Source organism: Haliotis rufescens, unplaced genomic scaffold (genome assembly GCF_023055435.1).
Source record: "Haliotis rufescens isolate VD_foot unplaced genomic scaffold, xgHalRufe1.0.p SCAF_77, whole genome shotgun sequence".
NCBI lineage: Eukaryota > Metazoa > Mollusca > Gastropoda > Lepetellida > Haliotidae > Haliotis > Haliotis rufescens.
The window spans coordinates 774,990-796,223 of record NW_025964369.1 but is presented as its reverse complement, the minus strand read 5'-3'; the positions used below and the strand labels follow the sequence as shown (position 1 = coordinate 796,223).

Below are 21,234 nucleotides of genomic sequence, written 5' to 3'. Positions count from 1 at the left end.
TGCAGTATTATATGGATTTAAACAAATATCTGAGAAACGTTATTGAAACAATCTGTTGTTCCCCTGGCCGGGCCTTTGCATTGAAGGAGTCAACAAGGACCAGTCGGCTCGGAGTCAGTGTAGTGTCAATCTGTGTTGGCCGGGGTATTTGTGTAATCTGTGATGTGGTATATCTGTGGGCAACCAGTATCCAGTCGCTATGCAGAGTTGCGTCCCTTGGGCACGCCAGAAACCTATGATTGTGGGTTCGAATCCCGGTTCGCCCCGATTATGTTTCTAGGTTTGTCAGCACCGAACCCGTGCTCGTGGGTTTCACCGAAGTGATAAACGTCTGAGACCTGCATCACTTCGGGCTTTCCTCCCACATTAAGATGACACGCCGCGATATAACTGGAATACTGTTAAAAGCGGCGTTAAACCCAACTCACTCACTCACTCACTCACTCTAGTGACTACACCACGGAGGCTGAAAACAATTATAATAATACTAGACTACATATACTATAATAATAATAAGACCATACCGCCTTTAATCCGTAGCAACTGGGGGTTGTCGAAGTGTTTTGTTTTGTCATCAAAGTGCATAAGGCAACGATTTAGGCAGGTGCACGTTCCAATGAAACTGTCGCAGTACTATGCAATACTTTAAAATGTATTGTGATAGAATCACAATAAAGTTTCCAGTTATCGCAATGTCATTGCAATAGTGAAATGCGCCCACTTGTCACATCTATTTGAAACATATTATAACCGAGATTAACTTCATGATTTTATTGATAGGAATAAATGACACAATACATGCATAGTGCTGTTGAGTTGAACTTCGGCAAACAGTTTGTGTACATAACACTGCTACATAGAAATGTGAGTAAGCACACAATTTTAAGGTTGTCAATGAATGTGTGAACAATAATTGTAATTGCAGTCCCGGTATCCGTCATAGTATTTGGTTTCAGTTTTCAGGCCACGATATTATATAATCCTCAGCCACGTCATAGATGGTGGCAGTGTAGTCCTTTCTTCTCTTTAAGGACGCGTAGCCATTTCCTGATGATAGGACAGCATTACAATACGCATCATCTGATAAAAAAAACAGAAGCAAATAATGTCCTTATCTGTATTTTAATATCATTTGTATTTTATTATCATTTATGTTGTTGGGGCGTTCGAAAGACAGGGACACTGGTGGCCCAGTCGTCTAAGGCGCCGCGATTCGCTGTGCAGAGTTGCATCTCTTGGGCATGCCAGAAACCTATGATTGTGGATTCGAATCCCGTGCTCGTGGGTTTCACCGAAGTGACAAACGTCTGAGTCCTGCATCACGTCGGGCTTTCCTGTCACACATTAAGCTGACACGCCGTGGTAAAACTGGAATACTATTAAAAGCAGCGTTAAAGGTCAGAAAGGAATGATGTTTCTTGAACTGCTAATCACAGATAGCACATCTAAAACATATTGATATTATGGCAGAATGTTCAAGTGCACCACGACATATACTTATCTCATTTGACAACTTAAACCCCCAGCATGATGCAAATATTATTTTCAAAGGCTATTTTGGATGCTTACCTCCAGGCCCTGAACCAACTGAAGATACTGGTGCTGGTTTATCTGGGTCGTCACTACAAGAACATAATAATAAATCATTTCAGTCTGAATAGGATTAAGAAATAACAAAACTTAACATCGGAGAGATTCGTACTGAAGCAGTAATAAAAAGCATGATGCTACTTACATAAGTATTCAAAGAAAATAGTGTACCAACCTTTTGTCATTTTCATTGGTGCATCCACCTTTAGAATTAATAAAAATACATTGTGTTAAGTATATATGGTATGCAATATATTTTTTTTATTTCACTACAAAAGTCACTAGTACTGGTCGTGGCTTTATCGTCTTATTTCACAACACACAATAAGTAGCTTCCCTTCACACTAATAACATCGTGGTAATGTTTCCAGATGTCGTGTATCACACTTCTGAATGTTGCACAATTCTGCGTCGGCAATATTAGTTTGCAACAAAGCACAGTAACAAAAACAATTTTTAGTGACAATAAAATGTCTCAGAAATTAAATATTTAATGATTATATTATATTGTGATAAGTTATTCTATTATCTGAACAAGAGGACAATGAAACAATATAGATTCAGGTGATACCACCACCAGGGTCAATGTCTAGAATACAGACATATCCGAAAATAAGATAAGAGTTATGAACTTCATGTAGACATATTTTTGGTTTCATGTTTAAATCCAAAAGTAGAAAATATCAGTAAATATGCAGACAAATCGGTAGTACTTTGCAGCAAAAGCATGACAAATTTGTATATCATTCTCTAAACATGAACACATTTGTCTTGAAAATTAGTACTTGAAAACGAAATCATTAATGATGTCGACCGCCCTAAACTTCTAGGAGTAATGATGTAATGGTAGACAGGCATTTCACATGGAGTATTATCAGGAAAGCTAAAATGATTTCCTTTATGAGAAGATTGAAGTTTATACTGAAAACATGATATTTTGTAAATACGGATCACGTCCCTTTTGTGGCAAGTTTAAATGATAATAATTCTTCTCCTCCATCGAATAAATTAATATGGCGTTAGTACTATATAACATGCACAATACTAAGATATGAGTTGAATATTGATCGAATTACTAAACGGCGTAGCTGCCTCTTTGTTTACATATCTGAAAGCATCGCGGAATTTTAAAGGATTTCATTTGTTCAAAGCTAGAAGTAACACAAAGCTATAATGTGTAAAGGATGTAGGCATGAATAAACGTATCGTCCAGAAAGCAGTGTTGCCTGAGTATGAGGGTTCGGTTTAACGGGGTTTTGTGTTACAGTGGTTCAACTGTCTTTCTGGATTGAACCCTGTACCAATCAACCATTGAGGTTGCTAAACTAGGAATACCTTCAGGTCTTTGTAAGTCATTTTGAAGTGATACACAGGTAAATGAATGCCATGAGGCAGAGAGCATATATATGTACATGTAGGGACAACAGAATTAATAAGATAACAAAAGGTGGAAAATAACAAAGGGTAGAAACTTAAAAGGCTCTCTGTCTCATGGCATTCACTCATCTGATGAAGGAGTAAGCATATACTCTGAAACGTTGTGTTCCTCATAATAAAAAAGATGAGATCCATATATTCTCTTCTTTAGTAATACCTTTATTGCAGTTCAGTTGTCCAAGGCAAGGTGCCATGCATGTAATATATTGGAAGCTATACAGTTCCACACAGCATTCATTTGGAGGCAGGGATGCTGGTGTATCAGGGTCTTGATTAAAGAAGGGGGAGGTTCACTGGTGGAGGTAGAAGGAGTAAACGGTCTACCTGAACTAGGGCAGTATCTGCAGATGCACCAGAAGCCCAGGCAGAGGCTGATGACCATAAACATGGCCCCCATACCGAGGACAAGGGAGGACACGTGGAGGCCGGCTGAGGGACATTCTGCATGTTCTGGAACATCGAGACATGTAGCAATACTGTTCGGGCAGTTCTGATTGAGCACTTTCAACATAAAGGCCGCCTCCGTGGTCTAGTCTGCCCATAGAGCGGAAGGTCGGTGTTCGATACCCGGCCGCGTCTTACCAAGAGACGCTAAAATATGGTACTTGTTGTTACCCTGCCTGGTGCTCGTCATTGAGGGGCTAAAACAAGGACTGGTCGGCTGGGCATAGTGAGTGAGCTTGCAGTATTAAATCAGCATTCGTACGGACTAACAAACGCACACACACACACACACACACACACACACACACACACACACACACACACACACACACACACACACACAAACAAAAAACCCATTTCAGCTAACATTTAGAGATCAGCAGGCATCAGGCCTACACTTGAACCCTTTCCTCAATTAACAAAAATATGCTGGCACATTGCTATTACGGTATCACTAAACTAAACTGGGGCATATTGTGAATTAAAGTAGAGGCTATTAACATACTCACCCCGACCCTGTTGTTGAACACCTTCACATGACACACTCTGGGTGTGACTGCCACAGGTAAAGAGAAGCTTGGTCTGGGTTCCTGTCGTGTTGAAGGCCCTTTCAGTGATGTCTGCTGTGGTGTGTAGAGGGGATGTGGAATACGAATCCATCACGGTCAGCAGCTCGAGCTGCATGTCCTCAGAGCAGAAGAAGCCTGTGATGTTCACTTTCAGCTCCCGTCCCACAGTCAGACTGCTGCTTTCCTGGACACTTACCATGTTGCAGGACGGGAACTCTGCGGACAACAACCCAAGCTGTCAGATCATTCAACTACTGAGCGAAGAACAAATGATGTTGGAAATCTGAATTTCCCAAGAATTTAAATTTTATAATAAATTTATTTTTTTAGATACATGTATAATGTATGAACTAAATCTAACCAAATATAACTGCGAGTTTTTGTGGGAGTGTCAAATTAATTTAAAACAGTTCCGCTATTGTAAGACGAAGGGTGTTCCACTACTCGTTGCAAGTTGTGGGGTAGCCCAGTGGTCATAGTGTTCACGCTGACGATCCGGGTTCGATTCGCCCCTTGGGTATAATATGCAGAGACCATTTCTGGTATCCTCGCTGTAGTGTTGTTGCAATATTGCAAACGTGACGCAAAATCATACTCAATCACCCAACAGCTAATTATTGAGTTTTTGCATATTTTATACACGTAAACTAATTAGGTAAAATTCAAATCTCAAATGAACACTTCGTTTGTTCCTTTTCACTTAAGCAAACAATATAATGAAAACTCAGTGAATAAATACATAAAATTAAGTAATGACAACAACTTCAACATGGACCACCACACCGACGGCTGTTACTGAACAAAGACTAAGGTAACCGTTAGGTTGTCAGGATGCCCGTGTCTATCTGTTCGTGGGGCGGTCGGGTAACCTAGTGGTCAAAGCGCTCGCTCGTCTCGCTGAAGACCCGGGTTCGATTCCCGACATGGGTCCAATGTGTGAAGCCCATTTCTGGTGTCCCCCGCCGTGATAGTGCTGGAGTATTGCTAAAAGTGGCGTAAAACCATACTCACTCACTCACACACTCACTCATCTGTTCGCTCTTACTGGCAACTGTCATGCGACAAGTAGAAGGGCGCGGGTCATCTGCGTCTGCAACACAAGCCCAGTCGCCTCCATGTGACTGCAGCACACTGGGTATTGTGAGGACACTGCTTGTAGTATTGATGACAGATGCTGTGAAGTCCCCCTGTGATACACATCTTCCATCTGCGAGATCACACGAGGCAGCAGGATTTCCACTGGGTGTTGAGTAGGAGTGGACATTTAAGTTGTCTGCTTTATTACAGGTCAGATTGGCAGGCCTACCCAACTGACTTATTTCAGGGCAAAAGACGTGTTCTGTACCTGTGAAGAAATGTTTTTTGTACAATACAGACAAGACAAGTGATGATGAATGTGTGAATGATTTGTTTATAATTCAAATGTGTCAAGATAATTGTACAGCTTGTGTATATTGTATACAATGTTCACCAATTATGATACACTTAATGAATCATTAAGGAAGGCGGATGAGCACATTGCTCGGTCTGTAAATAATCGAGTCTGGACCAGAAAATCCAGTGATTGACATCATGAGCATCGATCCATGCAGAAGACCAGACAGAGGCTGATGACCAAGAACATGATCCCCATACCGGGGACAAGGGAGGACACCTGGAGGCCGGCTGAGGACCATTCTGGAACACCATGACATGTACCAATATCCAGTGATTGACATCATGAGCATCAATCGACGCAACTGACATGCATCAACCAAGTCAGCAAGCCTGACCACCTGAGTCGCCTCTTACAACATAGTCGCTTCCTCAGGCAAGGATGGGTGTCTGAATACCTTTTACCATTCTCTATGAATGAATGAATGAATGAATGAAAGAAGGTATTTTATGCCAACGTATTCGAAATCAGTGATATCAACAAAAGAATGCACTATATGAAAACACCATCACAATCAGTGAGATGAAAGAAAATACGTACTGTATGACACCACCATCACTAGAAGCATCAGTATCAGGGCGTGGTCGCCATGAGTGTTGCCGCGTCTAGAAACCATCATCTGTAACACATCAGCAGTGTCAGTACTTTAGCTTCTAGTCACCGTGTTCACTAATCACATACTACAATACCACCTCCATAGTCTAGTGGTAGAGCGCCCGGAGTGCGGAAGGTCGGAGGTTCGATCCCCGCCACGTCATACCAATAGACGTTAAAGATGGTACTTGTTGTTACCCTGTCGGCACTAAGGGGCTAAAACAAGGACTGGTCGTCTCAGAGTCAATATACTGTATGGTAGTGAAGTTAGAGAAGTCCATCCATCTAATATTCTCACTGTTTCTAAAGGATAGTTTGGTGCGGTCGGGTAGCCTAGTGGTTAAAGCGTTCGCTCGTCACGCCGAAGACCGGGGTTCGATTCCCGACATGGGTAAAATGGGTTAAACCCTTTTCTGGTGTCCCCCGGAATATTGCTCAAAGCGGCGTAACACCATAATCAGTCACTCACTAAAGGGTAGTTTACATCCAGGTAGAAGTGTACCGAATACTGTTGCGACAGGCGAGTTCGGCCGTTGTTCTCTCAAAGTTACCAAAAATGTCAATATTATTAATTGTCTGCTATTGTATCATGTGGATATATTGTTGGACTTATAAAGTGAGAACCTTACTGTTTATTCTTGGTTTGGGATTAACTAAGATAGAGCACTGGGTTTTCTTGGTATGTTCAAACAGATATGTCATAGATAATTTGGTTTATTACTCCGAGTTGTTTTATAATAGAAATATTAAATATGTCTAGTGTATGAAAATCACCTGTCATCTGTGCATGTTGATACGTACCGTACATCACTTTGTAAATTTCGAATTGTTGGAATCATAGTTTCATGATTGTTTGAATACTGATAATTTTATTCTGAGCTAGGAAACAACCTTGCTACTGTACATTTTCACCAGAAAATGCACATGGTGTGCAGTACAAATTAAGTTTCTTGCGAAATAATCGTTCTTTGGGTTGAAAACGATTTGTATGTATTACCGAGGTGCTTATTATGATTAATCTGAACTTTAGGCGCTCCAGAATAATATTGTCAGTTACGCATATAATATAATACATACGCACGCACGCACGCACGCTCGCACGCATCCATGGCCTAATGACTTAACTTGCATTCAAAGCACAAATCTAAATATTTGTATTCAAGAAAGCTTACCCTCTGAGCTAGGGCTATTTCGTCAACGATCCTAAAGAGCTCACTATATGTGTGATTATCGGCGCTATATACATATATTGTTAACAGACAGGGTAATTAATTTTAATATTCCAAAGTTAACTTACGTTTGATATATTATGTTGAACGTTATTACATTTCTACAAATAGCTCTTCAAACATTTGACAGAAATTGAAAACATTAAAGAACGAAGGCTACTTACTTCTTTGTTCTTTGGAGACAAGTGTCAGTTTTGCCTTCGTCGGATGCAACACATGATCAGATGTGGCTCTCAAGATTGGGGAAACGCAATCGTCGACTTTTTTAACAAGATTGCTTGTCACTAATCCACTCTCTGTTTCCTCATTTTGGGTAATTAACTCTAACATTTGACAGAAACTGAAAACATAAAGGAAAAAAGGAAACTTACTTCTTTGTTCTTTGGAGACAGGTGTCAGTTTTGCTGTGGAATACACTCAATTCCTTCGTCGGATGCAACACCTGATAAGATGTTGCTCTCAAGATTGGGGAAACGCAATCGTCGGCTTCAGATTGAGAGGACGTTATGCCTGTACGGCGCTATTCATGAATATTTTAACAAGATTGCTTGTCTCTAATCTACTCTCTGTTTCCTCATTTGGGTAATTAAAAATGAACCCATTTTAATATGGCCTAATGCGACTAAAGTTCAGTAATCTTTCAGAAATTGAAATTGTCGCCACTTCTATGAGTACCTTTCAACCATGATGCTATTTAAACATAAAACACTGATACTAATCATAATCATAATCATGAAAAGTTTATGACCCCACCATAAACGAGCATTGGATCAATGTCCATCCAAATGGTTCATGCAACTTAAGCAGCTTTTTGTAATACATTACTGGATACTTCCGGGTACCCATTCCTTGTGTCTTACCGTATTTGGAAGAGTTCTGGAAACACGTTAACTATATTCTGTGTTGCGATGAGGAATTCTGTACTTCTAAGAAATGGCAGTGTACATACAACTGGATTGTCTGTTCCAGACTGGGCTATTTACAGATCGCCGTCATATAGCTGGAATGTACACGAAACACGTTAAATATATTCTGTGTTGCGATGAGGAATTCTGTACTTCCAAGAAATGGCAGTGTACACATGTGCAACCAATAATGTGTTTCAGTGGGAGAAAGACCCGTGAAGATTCCGGGGTAGTATAGGTCTTCAAGAACCCATGCTTGCCGTAAAAGGTGACTATGCTTGTCGTAAGAGGCGACTAACTAGGTCGGGTGGTCAGGCTCGCTGACTTGGTTGTTGCATGTCATCGTATCCCAATTGCGTGGATCGATGCTCATGATGTTAATCACTGTTCCAGACTTGATTATTTACAGACCGCCGTCATATAGCTTGAATATTGCTGAGTGCGGCGTTAAGCAATTTGTGGCGCAATGTACAGACAATATGACAGAGGGATCCTTTTTTCTTCAATATATTATGTATGACCTTAGAGACAGTGTACACACAAGGAAGAATGTATTATGTTTGTCCCCGAGCGACAGTGTACACACAAGAAAGAAAGTATTATGTATGTCCCTGAGCGACAGTGTACACACAAGGGAGAATGTATTATGTATGTCCCTTAGAGACAGTGTACACACAAGAAAGAAAGTATTATGCATGTCCCCAAGCGACAGTGTACACACAAGGAAGAATGTATTATGTATGTCCCTTAGAGACAGTGTACACACAAGGGAGAATGTATTATGTATGCCCCTTAGAGACAGTGTACACACAAGGGAGAATGTATTATGTATGTCCCTTAGAGACAGTGTACACACAAGGAAGAATGTATTATGTATGACCCTGAGCGACAGTGTACACACAAGGGAGAATGTATTATGTATATCCCTAAGCGACAGTGTACACACAAGAGAGAATGTATTATGTATGTCACTTAGAGACAGTGTACACACAAGGGAGAATGTATTATGTATGTCCCTTAGAGACAGTGTACACACAAGGGAGAATGTATTATGTATGTCACTTAGAGACAGTGTACACACAAGGAAGAATGTATTATGTATATCCCTAAGCGACAGTGTACACACAAGGGAGAATGTATTATGTATGTCACTTAGAGACAGTGTACACACAAGGGAGAATGTATTATGTATGTCCCTTAGAGACAGTGTACACACAAGGGAGAATGTATTATGTATCCCTTTAGAGACAGTGTACACACAAGGGAGAATGTATTATGTATGCCCCTTAGAGACAGTGTACACACAAGGAAGAATGTATTATGTATGACCCTTAGAGACAGTGTACGCACAAGGGAGAATGTATTATGTATGTCCCTTAGAGACAGTGTACACACAAGGGAGAATGTATTATGTATGTCCCTTAGAGACAGTGTACACACAAGAGAGAATGTATTATGTATGACCCTTAGAGACAGTGTACACACAAGGGAGAATGTATTATGTATGACCCTTAGAGACAGTGTACACACAAGGGAGAATGTATTATGTATGTCCCTTAGAGACAGTGTACACACAAGGAAGAATGTATTATGTATGTCCCTTAGAGACAGTGTACACACAAGGGAGAATGTATTATGTATGTCCCCGAGCGACAGTGTACACACAAGGGAGAATGTATTATGTATGTCCCTTAGAGACAGTGTACACACAAGGGAGAATGTATTATGTATGTCCCTTAGAGACAGTGTACACACAAGGAAGAATGTATTATGTATGTCCCTTAGAGACAGTGTACACACAAGGGAAAATGTATTATGTATGTCCCCGAGCGACAGTGTACACACAAGGGAGAATGTATTATGTATGTCCCTTAGAGACAGTGTACACACAAGGGAGAATGTATTATGTATCCCTTTAGAGACAGTGTACACACAAGGAAGAATGTATTATGTATGTCCCTTAGAGACAGTGTACACACAAGGGAGAATGTATTATGTATGTCCCTGAGAGACAGTGTACACACAAGGGAGAATGTATTATGTATGTCTCTTAGAGACAGTGTACACACAAGTGATAATGTATTATGTATGTCCCTTAGCGACAGTGTACACACAAGGAAGAATGTATTATGTATGCCCCTTAGAGACAGTGTACACACAAGGGAGAATGTATTATGTATGTCCCTTAGAGACAGTGTACACACAAGGGAGAATGTATTATGTATGTCACTTAGAGGCAGTGTACAGACACGGGAGAATGTACTATGTATGTCCCTTAGAGACAGTGTACACACAAGGGAGAATGTATTATGTATGTCCCTGAGAGACAGTGTACACACAAGGGAGAATGTATTATGTATGTCTCTTAGAGACAGTGTACACACAAGTGATAATGTATTATGTATGTCCCTTAGCGACAGTGTACACACAAGGAAGAATGTATTATGTATGCCCCTTAGAGACAGTGTACACACAAGGGAGAATGTATTATGTATGTCCCTTAGAGACAGTGTACACACAAGGGAGAATGTATTATGTATGTCACTTAGAGGCAGTGTACAGACACGGGAGAATGTACTATGTATGTCCCTTAGAGACAGTGTACACACAAGGGAGAATGTATTATGTATGACCCTTAGAGACAGTGTACACACAAGGGAGAATGTATTATGTATGTCCCTTAGCGACAGTGTACACACAAGGGAGAATGTATTATGTATCTTACTTAGAGGCAGTGTACAGACACGGGAGAATGTATTATATATGTCCCTTAGAGACAGTGTACACACAAGAGAGAATGTTTTATGTATGTCCCTGAGCGACAGTGTACACACAAGGGAGAATGTATTATGTATGACCCTGAGCGACAGTGTACACACAAGGAAGAATGTATTATGTATGCCCCTTAGAGACAGTGTACACACAAGGGAGAATGTATTATGTATGTCCCTTAGAGACAGTGTACAGACACGGGAGAATGTATTATGTATGTCCCTGAGCGATAGTGTACACACAAGGGAGAATGCATTATGTATGTCCCTTAGCGACAGTGTACACACAAGAGAGACTGGGCTATTTACAGATCGCCGTCATAAAGCTGGAATGTACACGAAGCACGTTAAATTTATTCTGTGTTGCGATGAGGAATTGTGTACTTCCAAGAAATGGCAGTGTACACATGTGCAACCAATAATGTGTTTCAGTGGGAGAAAGACCCGTGAAGATCCGGGGTAGAATAGGTCTTCAGCAACCCATGCTTGCCGTAAAAGGTGACTATGCTTGTCGTAAAAAGCGACTAACGAAGAAGGTTCCAAAAGGGCTGCTGGTAAAGATACCAAACGTTTTGAGATGCGGGAATGTAACTCTAGGCTATCAACCAGAGCAGACACCAGCGACATCCTTCTGAGTTCAAGGCCAACAGATTCCGTTAGATGCGTGTGAGTGAGTGAGTTGGATTTTAAGCCGCTTTTAGCAATATTCCAACAACATCACGGCGCAGGCCCCTGAAATAGGCTTCACACATTGTACATGTTGGGAATCGAACGCGGACCTTCAGCGTGACGAGCGAACGCTTTAGCTACAAGACTATCCCACCGCCCCTAACTTCATGTGGTGTCCGCAGTAATTACATTATACTTCAGTCATATCTAAGGTCAAGCCATTTGTAATAAGGTAATAATTGACTATCTATTGTCAAATAATCCATGAGCTATAGGATATTTAGTACTTGATGAATAAGATGAAAGTTTTATATAGCGTTATTCAGAAATCCGTAATAAATTAATTCTGGCTTTTTGTGTCGAAATACGTTAGAACATAAGGACATGATAGTCGAAAGTGAAAACAAAATCTCGCGGCAATCCTGTATTAATGATCAATTTTATATAAAACAGCTAAAGCCTTTGCTCATGAGGTCCAAATCTCATTTGACTACGAGAATATCCGTGCCATTGTATAGCATAAAAGGCAACTGAAACAAATGGGTTCCCTTTCATTGTGATCGGCAGCTATGTTTGTTTGTTGTTTTACGCTGCACTCAGCAATTTTCCAGCGAAATGACGGCGGTCGAGTCTCGACCAGACAATACAATGATTGACATCATGAGCATCGATCCACGCAATTGGGATACGATGTTGTTTGACGCAATCGAACCACACGCATCCTGCGCTCAGGGCAAATAACTAGCGTGGGCCGATGCTCATGATGTGAAACGGGACTTGTAACAAACTCTTTTTCTGAAATTTGACAGCCACCGAGGGTGACTTTCCTCGTCTGCTACACGAAGACAATTGACAAAATAGATCAATATTCTTCCATTGACTTCTATTTCGAAAATAAAATACATTGTTTGAAAAAAAACTGCTTGAACAAAAGTTATGCAAGAGACTGTTGAATTTTCTTTGGTCTGCCACAAAAGCATTGTTGCAAGATATTTGAAATACATATAAGTTTTCAATTTTAAAGCAGTGGCTGAAAAAATATACAGTCCCTTTACAAAATCCCAAACTCCCTCCCGGATGGTCGGTCCCAAAATAGCACAAATATAACTATCGTTCCACTTCAGATCACAACAAGATCAACGTGTCGTGCTGGTTACATTGTTTACTTTCTCTTTCTGAGAACAGGCGGTTGACGTAGGTGTTCTGGGAAACGCAGAGTGACATTAGTCGAGATACAGTACACCCAACGCGACAGCGGGACAGATCAGATTGCTGTGTCAGGGTGTCTTCGGGTAAGATGTCTCGTAAAACTATATCAGATATGCATGTCCTTGTTTCGCAGGTTTTATACGTATACATGGCTGAATATCATGTCGAACTTTAACAGGGAAGCCTCTCGCCTATACCACAGCCGGGTGCACTCGGTAATTGTAGATATTTTCGTCCTTGTGTTTCTTGCGATGGAAAGCGCTTGGAGAACACCCAGTGTATAGGTATGCAATGACTGTACAGTCAGTGTCGTCATTTGTGTGAGCGATGATCAAAGTCCGTTTGTAACGTACAAAGATATACACCGACATGAATTGTGGATCAATAGCATGCAGTCAAAGTTTGATGTTTGTTTGTTTGTTGTTTAACGTCGCACTCAGCAATATTCCAGCTATATGACGGCAGTCTGTAAATAATCGAATCTGGACCAGACAATCCAGTGATTGACACATGCAGTCAAAGTAGACTGGTCAAGGGACGTGACGTTAAATCGTTAATGTATATAAGGCATGTGTAGTTTTTGCTCTATAGGCGCGTAAAAGAAAAAAGACACCATCAGGTAAAATGATAGACGTTCATATTAGAGCGTCGGTATATGGCTGAAATGATGCCGATGCGACGTTAAATTTTAACTCACTCACTCATATTACAGTCAAATTAAATATGATTGTTGTGATCTGATTGTAAACAGACCCGGAAATGTGAATAGCATTTCGCTCAGTACACTGTTAATCGTTCAATGCCGAGCTACATTAATATGATCGTTGTGATCTGATTGTTTATACTGTCTGAAATGTGAATAACATAATATTCAATACTGTTTACGTAAGTTTATTTATACATTCCGAGGCGAGATCAAACATGATCGTTATGATCTTAAATAGTCTCGAAACGTGTGTGTCGTGTAAGGCTTATAGTTGACCTCATTCTACCACTTGATATTTCCTAGGTTATTTCGACCTTTCAGTCACAACGCCCTGCTGTGTATGTCAGCGTTATGGTTATCTGTACGTCTCTGTACAGCTGGGGGACAATACCTGTTCACCAGGAAGTATTTCAGAGCAACTCTGTTCAAAGTCGAGTTCAATACATTCTATTGATCCTTCGCTATGAACATTCACGGGAGAATGAATGTGCGTTCTCACATGAGCTAATCAATGCACTTCTACACGACTGAGAGATCGTCAAATGTTTTGTTGATGCAGTTCGATTTACAAACAAGGACGACCACATGTGCCCCGACACGTTTCATCATGAGCGTTATCCATCTGTTATCATCCGCCACGTATCTGTGACCTTGTTTACTACTTTATTTGATTGTTTAACGCCGTACTCAGCAATATTCCGGCCTCTGTGGTCTAGTGGTATAGCGTCCGCCCGGAGAGCGGAAGGTCCGGGGTTCGATCGCCGGCCGCGTCATACCGAAAGACGTTAAAAGATGGTACTTGTTGTTACCCTGTCTTGCGCTCGTCATAAGGAGAACTGTCAGCTCGGTGTCAGTATACTGTGTCTGAGTGGGGTATTCATGTTAAACTGTGGCATGGTATCTCAGTGAGCTAGCACTATAAATCGGCATCAGTCCGGACTAGTACAAGCAGCCACACACACACATGCACGTCGCTATATAAGTGCAATAATCTTGGACGCGACGTCAAATCCCATTTCACCTCACCTCACCTCAGCAACATTTCAGCTATATGACGGCGGGCAGTATAAATCGAGTCTGGACCAGATAATCCAGAGACTGATATCATGAGCATCGATCCACGCAATGGGGATACGATGACATGCATCAACTATGTCGGCGAGCCAGTCCACCTAATCCCTTTAGTGACCTCTTACGACTAGCATTGGTTGCTGAAGACCTATTTTACCCCGTATCTACCACGGGTCTCCCTGAGCTGACATTTCTCGCCGCGAATAGCTGCAAAATTGCTGATGCGGCGTTAAGCACTATTCACTCACTCACTCACTCACTCTCCCTGAGCTGGGTCCTCCTTGCGCCCCCTCCGGATCACCGTCATAAAACATGCATACTGTTTATTGAGACGTTAACACAACTCACTCATTCACATCACGGCGACTAACGGGATCGGGTGGTCAGGCTCGCTGACTTGGTTGAAGCATGTCATCGATCCCAATTGCTTTGATCGATGTTCATGATATCAATCACTGGATTGTCTGGTCCAGACTCATTTATTGACATACCGCTGTCACATAGCTGGAACATTGCTGAGTGCGGCGTAAAACAACAAACCAACCAACCAACCTTCACATCATATCAGGCCCGTGAAGATCCGGGGGAAAAAAGGTCTTCAGCATCCCATGCTTACCGTGAAAGGTGACTATGCTTGTCGTAAGAGGCGACTAACGGGATCGGGTGGTCAGGCTCGCTGACTTGGCTGATGCATGTCATCGATCCCAATTGCGTGGATCGATGCTCATGATATCAATCACTGGATTGTCTGGTCCAGACTCGATTATTTACAGACCCCCTTCATATAGCTGGAATATTGCCGAGTGCGGCGTTAAACAACAAGCCAACTAGATCACATCATATCACTAATTGCAGATATCGGAATCCACCACCATGTCAGGTTCGATAACAAGGGCGACAACTCCATCCCGGGACTGGCAAACAGGAAAGAACAGCACAGAGTGCAACGGATACATGCTTGAGCATCAGCTGGATTGTGACGTCACTTTTGAAGTTGGAGAATCAAAAGAGATAATTCGTGCTCACAGTTATATATTGAAAAGTAGAAGTCAGGCCTTGTACGATTGTTTGTACAATTCTGCTGATGGAAATCCGAGAACACTTCCATTACCTGAGACCACAGTCCCTACTCTGCAATGTGTATTAAGGTAGACGTTTGCATATGGATAATGACATCTGTTGGAAAAAAATTTCATTTGAACATAAGCGGCCATGTTTCCAGCTCAAATCCATTGGGCTTTAGATTAACTTACGGCATCGACCCGTGATGATCCGGGGTAGAATAGGCCTTCAGCAACCCATGCTTGCCGTAAAAGGCGACTATGCTTGTCGTAGGAGGCGACTAACGGGATCGGGTGGTCAGGCTCGCTGACTTGGTTGATGCATGTCATCGTATTTCAATTGCGTGGATCGATGCTTATGATGTCAATCACTGGATTGTCTGGTCCAGACTCGATCAATGACAGACCGCCGTCATATAGCTGCAATACTGCTGACAAGCAAACACACAAAAACACTATATGTGGTTAAAAGAGTTGCCCTATTCGTTTATGAACACGGTGTTCAGAGAAACTCTATCAGACTCCGTTTGTCCAGAAACTCAGCCGTTACGTCAATTACTCCGACGAAGTTGCTAAAGCTGTATAAATAACAGGCTTTCATATCAGTTCATGTCGTGACAAGATTTGACAACATCGCAAAAATGTCCTGATACATTTCTATTGTATACAATGTCTTTTTAGACTGTATGAAATGTCTTGAGCACTAGTTACGTCAGGAAAGGTAACATCCCCATTGCCATGTAGATCATTTTAGACCCGTGAAGATCCGGGGTAGAATAGGTCTTCAGCAACCCACGCTTGCCGTAAAAGGCGACTATGCTTGTTGTGAGAGGTGACTAAACGGGATCGGGAGGTCAGGCTCGCTGACTTGTTTGATGCATGTCATCGTATCCCAATTGCGTGGATCGATGCTCATGATATCAATCACTGGATTGTCTGGTCCAGACTCGATTATTTACAGACCGCCGTCATATAGCTGAAATATTTCTGAGTGCGGTGTTGAACAACAAACCAACCAACCAAGTTACGTCAGGAAAGGTAACATCCCCAATGTCATGTAGATTATTATCTTTCTTTCAGATATTGCTACACAGACACCACCGGTCTCACCATGGAGACGGTGATTGGGGTGTTGCACTTGTCTAAGTTATTCAACATTGGGAGGTTGCGGGACTCATGCACCGCCTTCATCACGTCTCACCTGTCTGACAACAATGTCTGTTACTTCCTGGAACAGGCTCACCACTACCAGGAGGTGGAACTTCGCGGGAGCTGTCTCGAGTTTGCCCTTAGTCATGGAGAGACTGTTATCAAGTCCGACGGTTTCCTAGGCTTGTGCTATGAATGTGTTGAACTTATCATTTCTGATGACAGTCTCCATGCTAAGGAAGTTACTGTGTACAAAAGAGTTATTGATTGGGGGAAAAAACAACTGCGGCAGCACAACACTAGCATCTCTGAACTGAATCTCCGTGATGGGTTAGGACCATTACTTTTTCGCATCCGTTTTCCGCTACTAGGAATGAATTATTTTGCTTGCAGGATTGCCCACCTCAATCTCTTGACAGACGCAGAGAAAGTTAGCATCTTCAGATATCTATCCGGAGCTGACAGATCAGCGGGTCAGTTTCAGATAGCCCAAAGAGCGGGTAGTCCCATCACCTTGAGCCCTGAAACAAAGATGTGTGTTCGGTTCTCGGAGACTGCGGGTCCTCTGGGAGACGAGATGCTCACAACAACTGATGCCAATCGCAGACTTGGACTTGCCTTTTCCTGCAACAGATTGGTGGCTCTTCGGGGTGTTCTTTTGTACAGAGGACGGACGGCTGAGTATGATGTGAAAGTCAAACTTTTCTCCCACTTAGGGGATCTCCTGCATGAAGAGTCAATACACGTGACAACCTCAGAGGAGCATCAGGAACAGACGTCTCTTGAATTAAGTAGACCGGTGTTACTGAAGGTTGGTGTGAAGTATACACTTAGTGTCCAGACATCCTCCTATAGTTGGTATTATGGTGCCAGAGGCAGCATTCAGATTAGGAACGGGAGTGAAACATTTACTTTCTACGAATGCCCACTTCCTAGCCACTCTTCCTCCTTGTCCCAGGGAGATTTGCCTGGACTCTTGTACACAGTTGACGTTGGTTAATTGTGATTATCTTTGGAGACCCACCACGAGGAGGTCCGGAGATATTATTTGTTGTACTAGTGAGTTATGTACCACCAAAACAGAGATTGACAAACTGAAATAATATCACAGTCGAACACGGATGTAACGAACACGGATAATGTGCGAACAAATGGATACAACAAACTGTTACAAAATCCTCGATTCATGTCCTCTATATCATCATATAAAATGTGCGTATATAACGAACAATGTACATAACGAACTGATTTCTCCGGTCCCTTGTGGTTCGTTATATCCATCTTCCACTGTATCTATCATTGTCTTCCGTATTGTTATCCTGAAAACATGGTCCTTGGACCACATCGATACATGCAGTACCATCAAGACAAAATCAGATTGTCCGACCTTTGGGGGTTTTAAAGATAACGAAACCATGTACTTTACAACATGTGATATTTGTTTTCTCTTCAAGAGTTGCATTTTGTAATATGCTCTTGCAGGAAAACTTTTTTATTGTCTTATTGGCCCTGTGACTTTCTTTGCCTGAAAATCCACATCCTACAACTATGTTATTTTCTTGTAACAGCCATCCCAAAGTGTTTATTTGGATAGGCGGTGTGCGCAGAACCTTCGGAAAGGTTCCTTTGGCAGCTTATTAATAATGCAATGATAGTATTGTCACAGAGTGACAACGCATTGTTAAAAAAATTGGAGCTTCTGAACAACATCCCTTTTGTACAATGTTGAGAACATATCATTTGGGAAATCTGGACTATTCAACATGACCTAATCCATGCGTAACAGCGGTCAGTTGTACCATTGTCTTAACACAGCATTTCACATTATGACATTTATAGCCTTAATCCATTTTCCCCTGGGCCGTGACTGTAATCACGTCCATAAGCCCCATGTCCAGGGCAACGCTATTGTCTCTTTGTCTGTCTAATGTTGTCCAAAAGTGTATATATATATGTTTACATCTTTACTGTTAGTCAGTCTGGTATTCCGACAGCACCTGTATATGCAGCCGCGTAGGATACGCCTGCTTGCTGGACTTCGCTTGTGGTTGTTGAGTTGGAATCTCCGCTCGACATATTTCTATTAGTAATTGTATTTCTTTTATTGCCGACTATAGAAGTTTGGACTCAACGTATTCTTCGTTTTCAATCTGAGCTAATTTCCCCGTCAACACATGCGCGTTGACAGTATTGACAATATAAAAATGTGTCGATTTTTACGTCTGCGACTTTTCAGCAACATGGGGTTTTCTATAAAAGAGATATATGTTCTGTGCTAATAAATGGAGAAATATAGAATATCCCCCGAGAGTCGTTTGATGTCAAATATATCAACGAGTGTTGATGTATTTGATATCAATAGACACGATGATGATATTTTGTTTATCATCCAACATCAGTCTTCTGATAACAGACGAATTTCATTGGTACATGCGTAAACGGGTGAGGTCATGTAAACCCCACCCACGTGGGCCTTTTGAAAACAAGGACGCAAGTTTTAATGGTTATAAATATCCATCAAACGATTCCAAGACTTTTCAACAAACGTGTAGGTCTTGGGTTTTATGAACTACCTGCCATGTCGTCTTCACATCTTCAGAAAATGATACAGTGGAATGTCCGCGATTTATCCAACACACAAATAATGGTTCTTCCCTATTGTCTGGACGAGAACGAAATACTGTGGTGTACGGTATATATATGCAGTTTATGAATAGCAATTCTTACAAACACTTGGTAGTAGAATCTAGTTTATGAATTTTTTTATCATGTAGATCGAGTCGCTTTGCTTCGGAAACTAATTTTTAATAAACAACTGAAGAGAGATAAAGTTGAACTGGTTCTTTTATGACGGTGCAAATGGTATATCTAGTAGGTTTTCTTTTATTAGATCGATGCGCAATTTTCCACAGGGGCAGGAAAAATTGTGACACAAAATTAAATTTTATATTATTTCACGTCGGAATGGCAATAAAATACGGACAGCCTCTCACACATTCTAAACGAGTTTCTAATAAATATGTGTTCACATTAATTCTTTCATGTGCGTGAACATTGATTTTCCACATTTTTTTAATCATGCTTATTCAGGTTGCTGGCTACACAGATCATCCACAGGTTCCTGAAGCAGGATAGTGATATAACTGAAACAGGAAGATTGTCGAGGCATTGACATGATGACAGATGCTCGTCATGGATGGAGAAAAAATGCATCCGTGAGAAACATTGTTGCTTTGATCTTCGAGACCAAACGTGTTCATGTCGAAGTATAGTTCACAAGAGAGGATGATCTCACAGGCCCCTGAAGCAGGATAGTGATATAACTGAAACAGTGGACCCATATATATAAATAGACAAGGTACGTCACTCGCCATCTTGGCCGAAATTGAAATCGGCTGTATCGTTTAAATTAAATGGAAATGTGTTCATGTCATGTTCACCTGCATGCCACAAACCTTCATTTTTGGCAATTTATTACCTATATCGGGTGATTTTATCGAAATATTGGCTCAGTCGCGGCTGTGGGTCACGGAAGTTTACAAAAATCCCCGCACTCAATTTCCCTGAGCGCTCTGATTGGTAAATATCCCCATGTGTGTTTGTTATGGTTGGAGCGCGGACCAATCACAGCACTCGACGCTATTGAGCGCGGAGATTATTTGTTTACTTCCGTGACCCACAGCCGCGACCGAGCCAATATTTCGATAAAAACACCCGATATAGGTAATAAATTGCCAAAAATGAAGGTTTGTGGCATGCAGGTCGTATTTGGAGTGGGGGGGGGGGGGGAGTTATTGTGAACATGACATGAACAAATTTCCATTTAATTTAAATGATACAGCCGATTTCAACTTCGGCCAAGATGGCGAGTGACGTACCTTGTCTATTTATATATATGGGTCCACTGTTTCAGTTATATCACTATCCTGCTTCAGAGGCCTGTGAGATCATCCTCTCTTGTGAACTATACTTCGACATGAACACGTTTGGTCTCGAAGATCAAAGCAACAATGTTTCTCACGGATGCATTTTTTCTCCATCCATGACGAGCATCTGTCATCATGTCAATGCCTCGACAATCTTCCTGGTCAGTTGATTTAAAAAATGTAATACACACAGCCTCATTCACGCCATCACAAGATTCCTTCCAAATACCCACCACGTGATCAGGGGTACGGCCTTGGGATGAATTCATAAATTAACTTGCATTTTTTTAGAAAAGAATGTTTGCCTTAATTTTATTTTTAAAAAACATCGATTCCACTGCGAATTTCTTTTAAGAACTTTGCAAGTTCGCTTGTCTTCAATATGAGCAACAAAACATTTTCATGTGGTGCATTATTTGACGGAGAGTTGTTCAAGATGATCAGGGAGCCTTTGGTCATTTCGATTATG

General features: G+C 41.4%; 2 protein-coding genes across 2 annotated transcripts; one reads left to right on the top strand and one right to left on the bottom strand.

Annotated features, from left to right (window-relative positions):
- Positions 1-788: 788 nt before the first annotated feature.
- On the bottom strand, positions 789-7,513 carry LOC124123252. The gene is made up of 8 exons (XM_048388701.1): positions 7,463-7,513; positions 6,016-6,094; positions 5,086-5,385; positions 3,981-4,256; positions 3,352-3,477; positions 1,766-1,793; positions 1,570-1,622; positions 789-1,080 (listed from the first exon to the last, which is right to left on the bottom strand). Exons 2-8 carry the CDS (start codon positions 6,092-6,094, stop codon positions 953-955), a joined length of 990 nt encoding a protein of 329 aa, XP_048244658.1. The 5' UTR covers positions 7,463-7,513; the 3' UTR covers positions 789-952.
- Positions 7,514-12,836: 5,323 nt separating this feature from the next.
- LOC124123250 (BTB/POZ domain-containing protein 1-like) lies at positions 12,837-20,040 on the top strand. Its single transcript, XM_046486555.2, has 3 exons — positions 12,837-12,935; positions 15,485-15,777; positions 16,771-20,040. The coding sequence occupies exons 2-3, from the start codon at positions 15,503-15,505 to the stop codon at positions 17,837-17,839; spliced, it is 1,344 nt and encodes a 447-aa protein (XP_046342511.2). The 5' UTR covers positions 12,837-12,935; positions 15,485-15,502; the 3' UTR covers positions 17,840-20,040.
- The last annotated feature ends 1,194 nt before the right edge of the window (positions 20,041-21,234 follow it).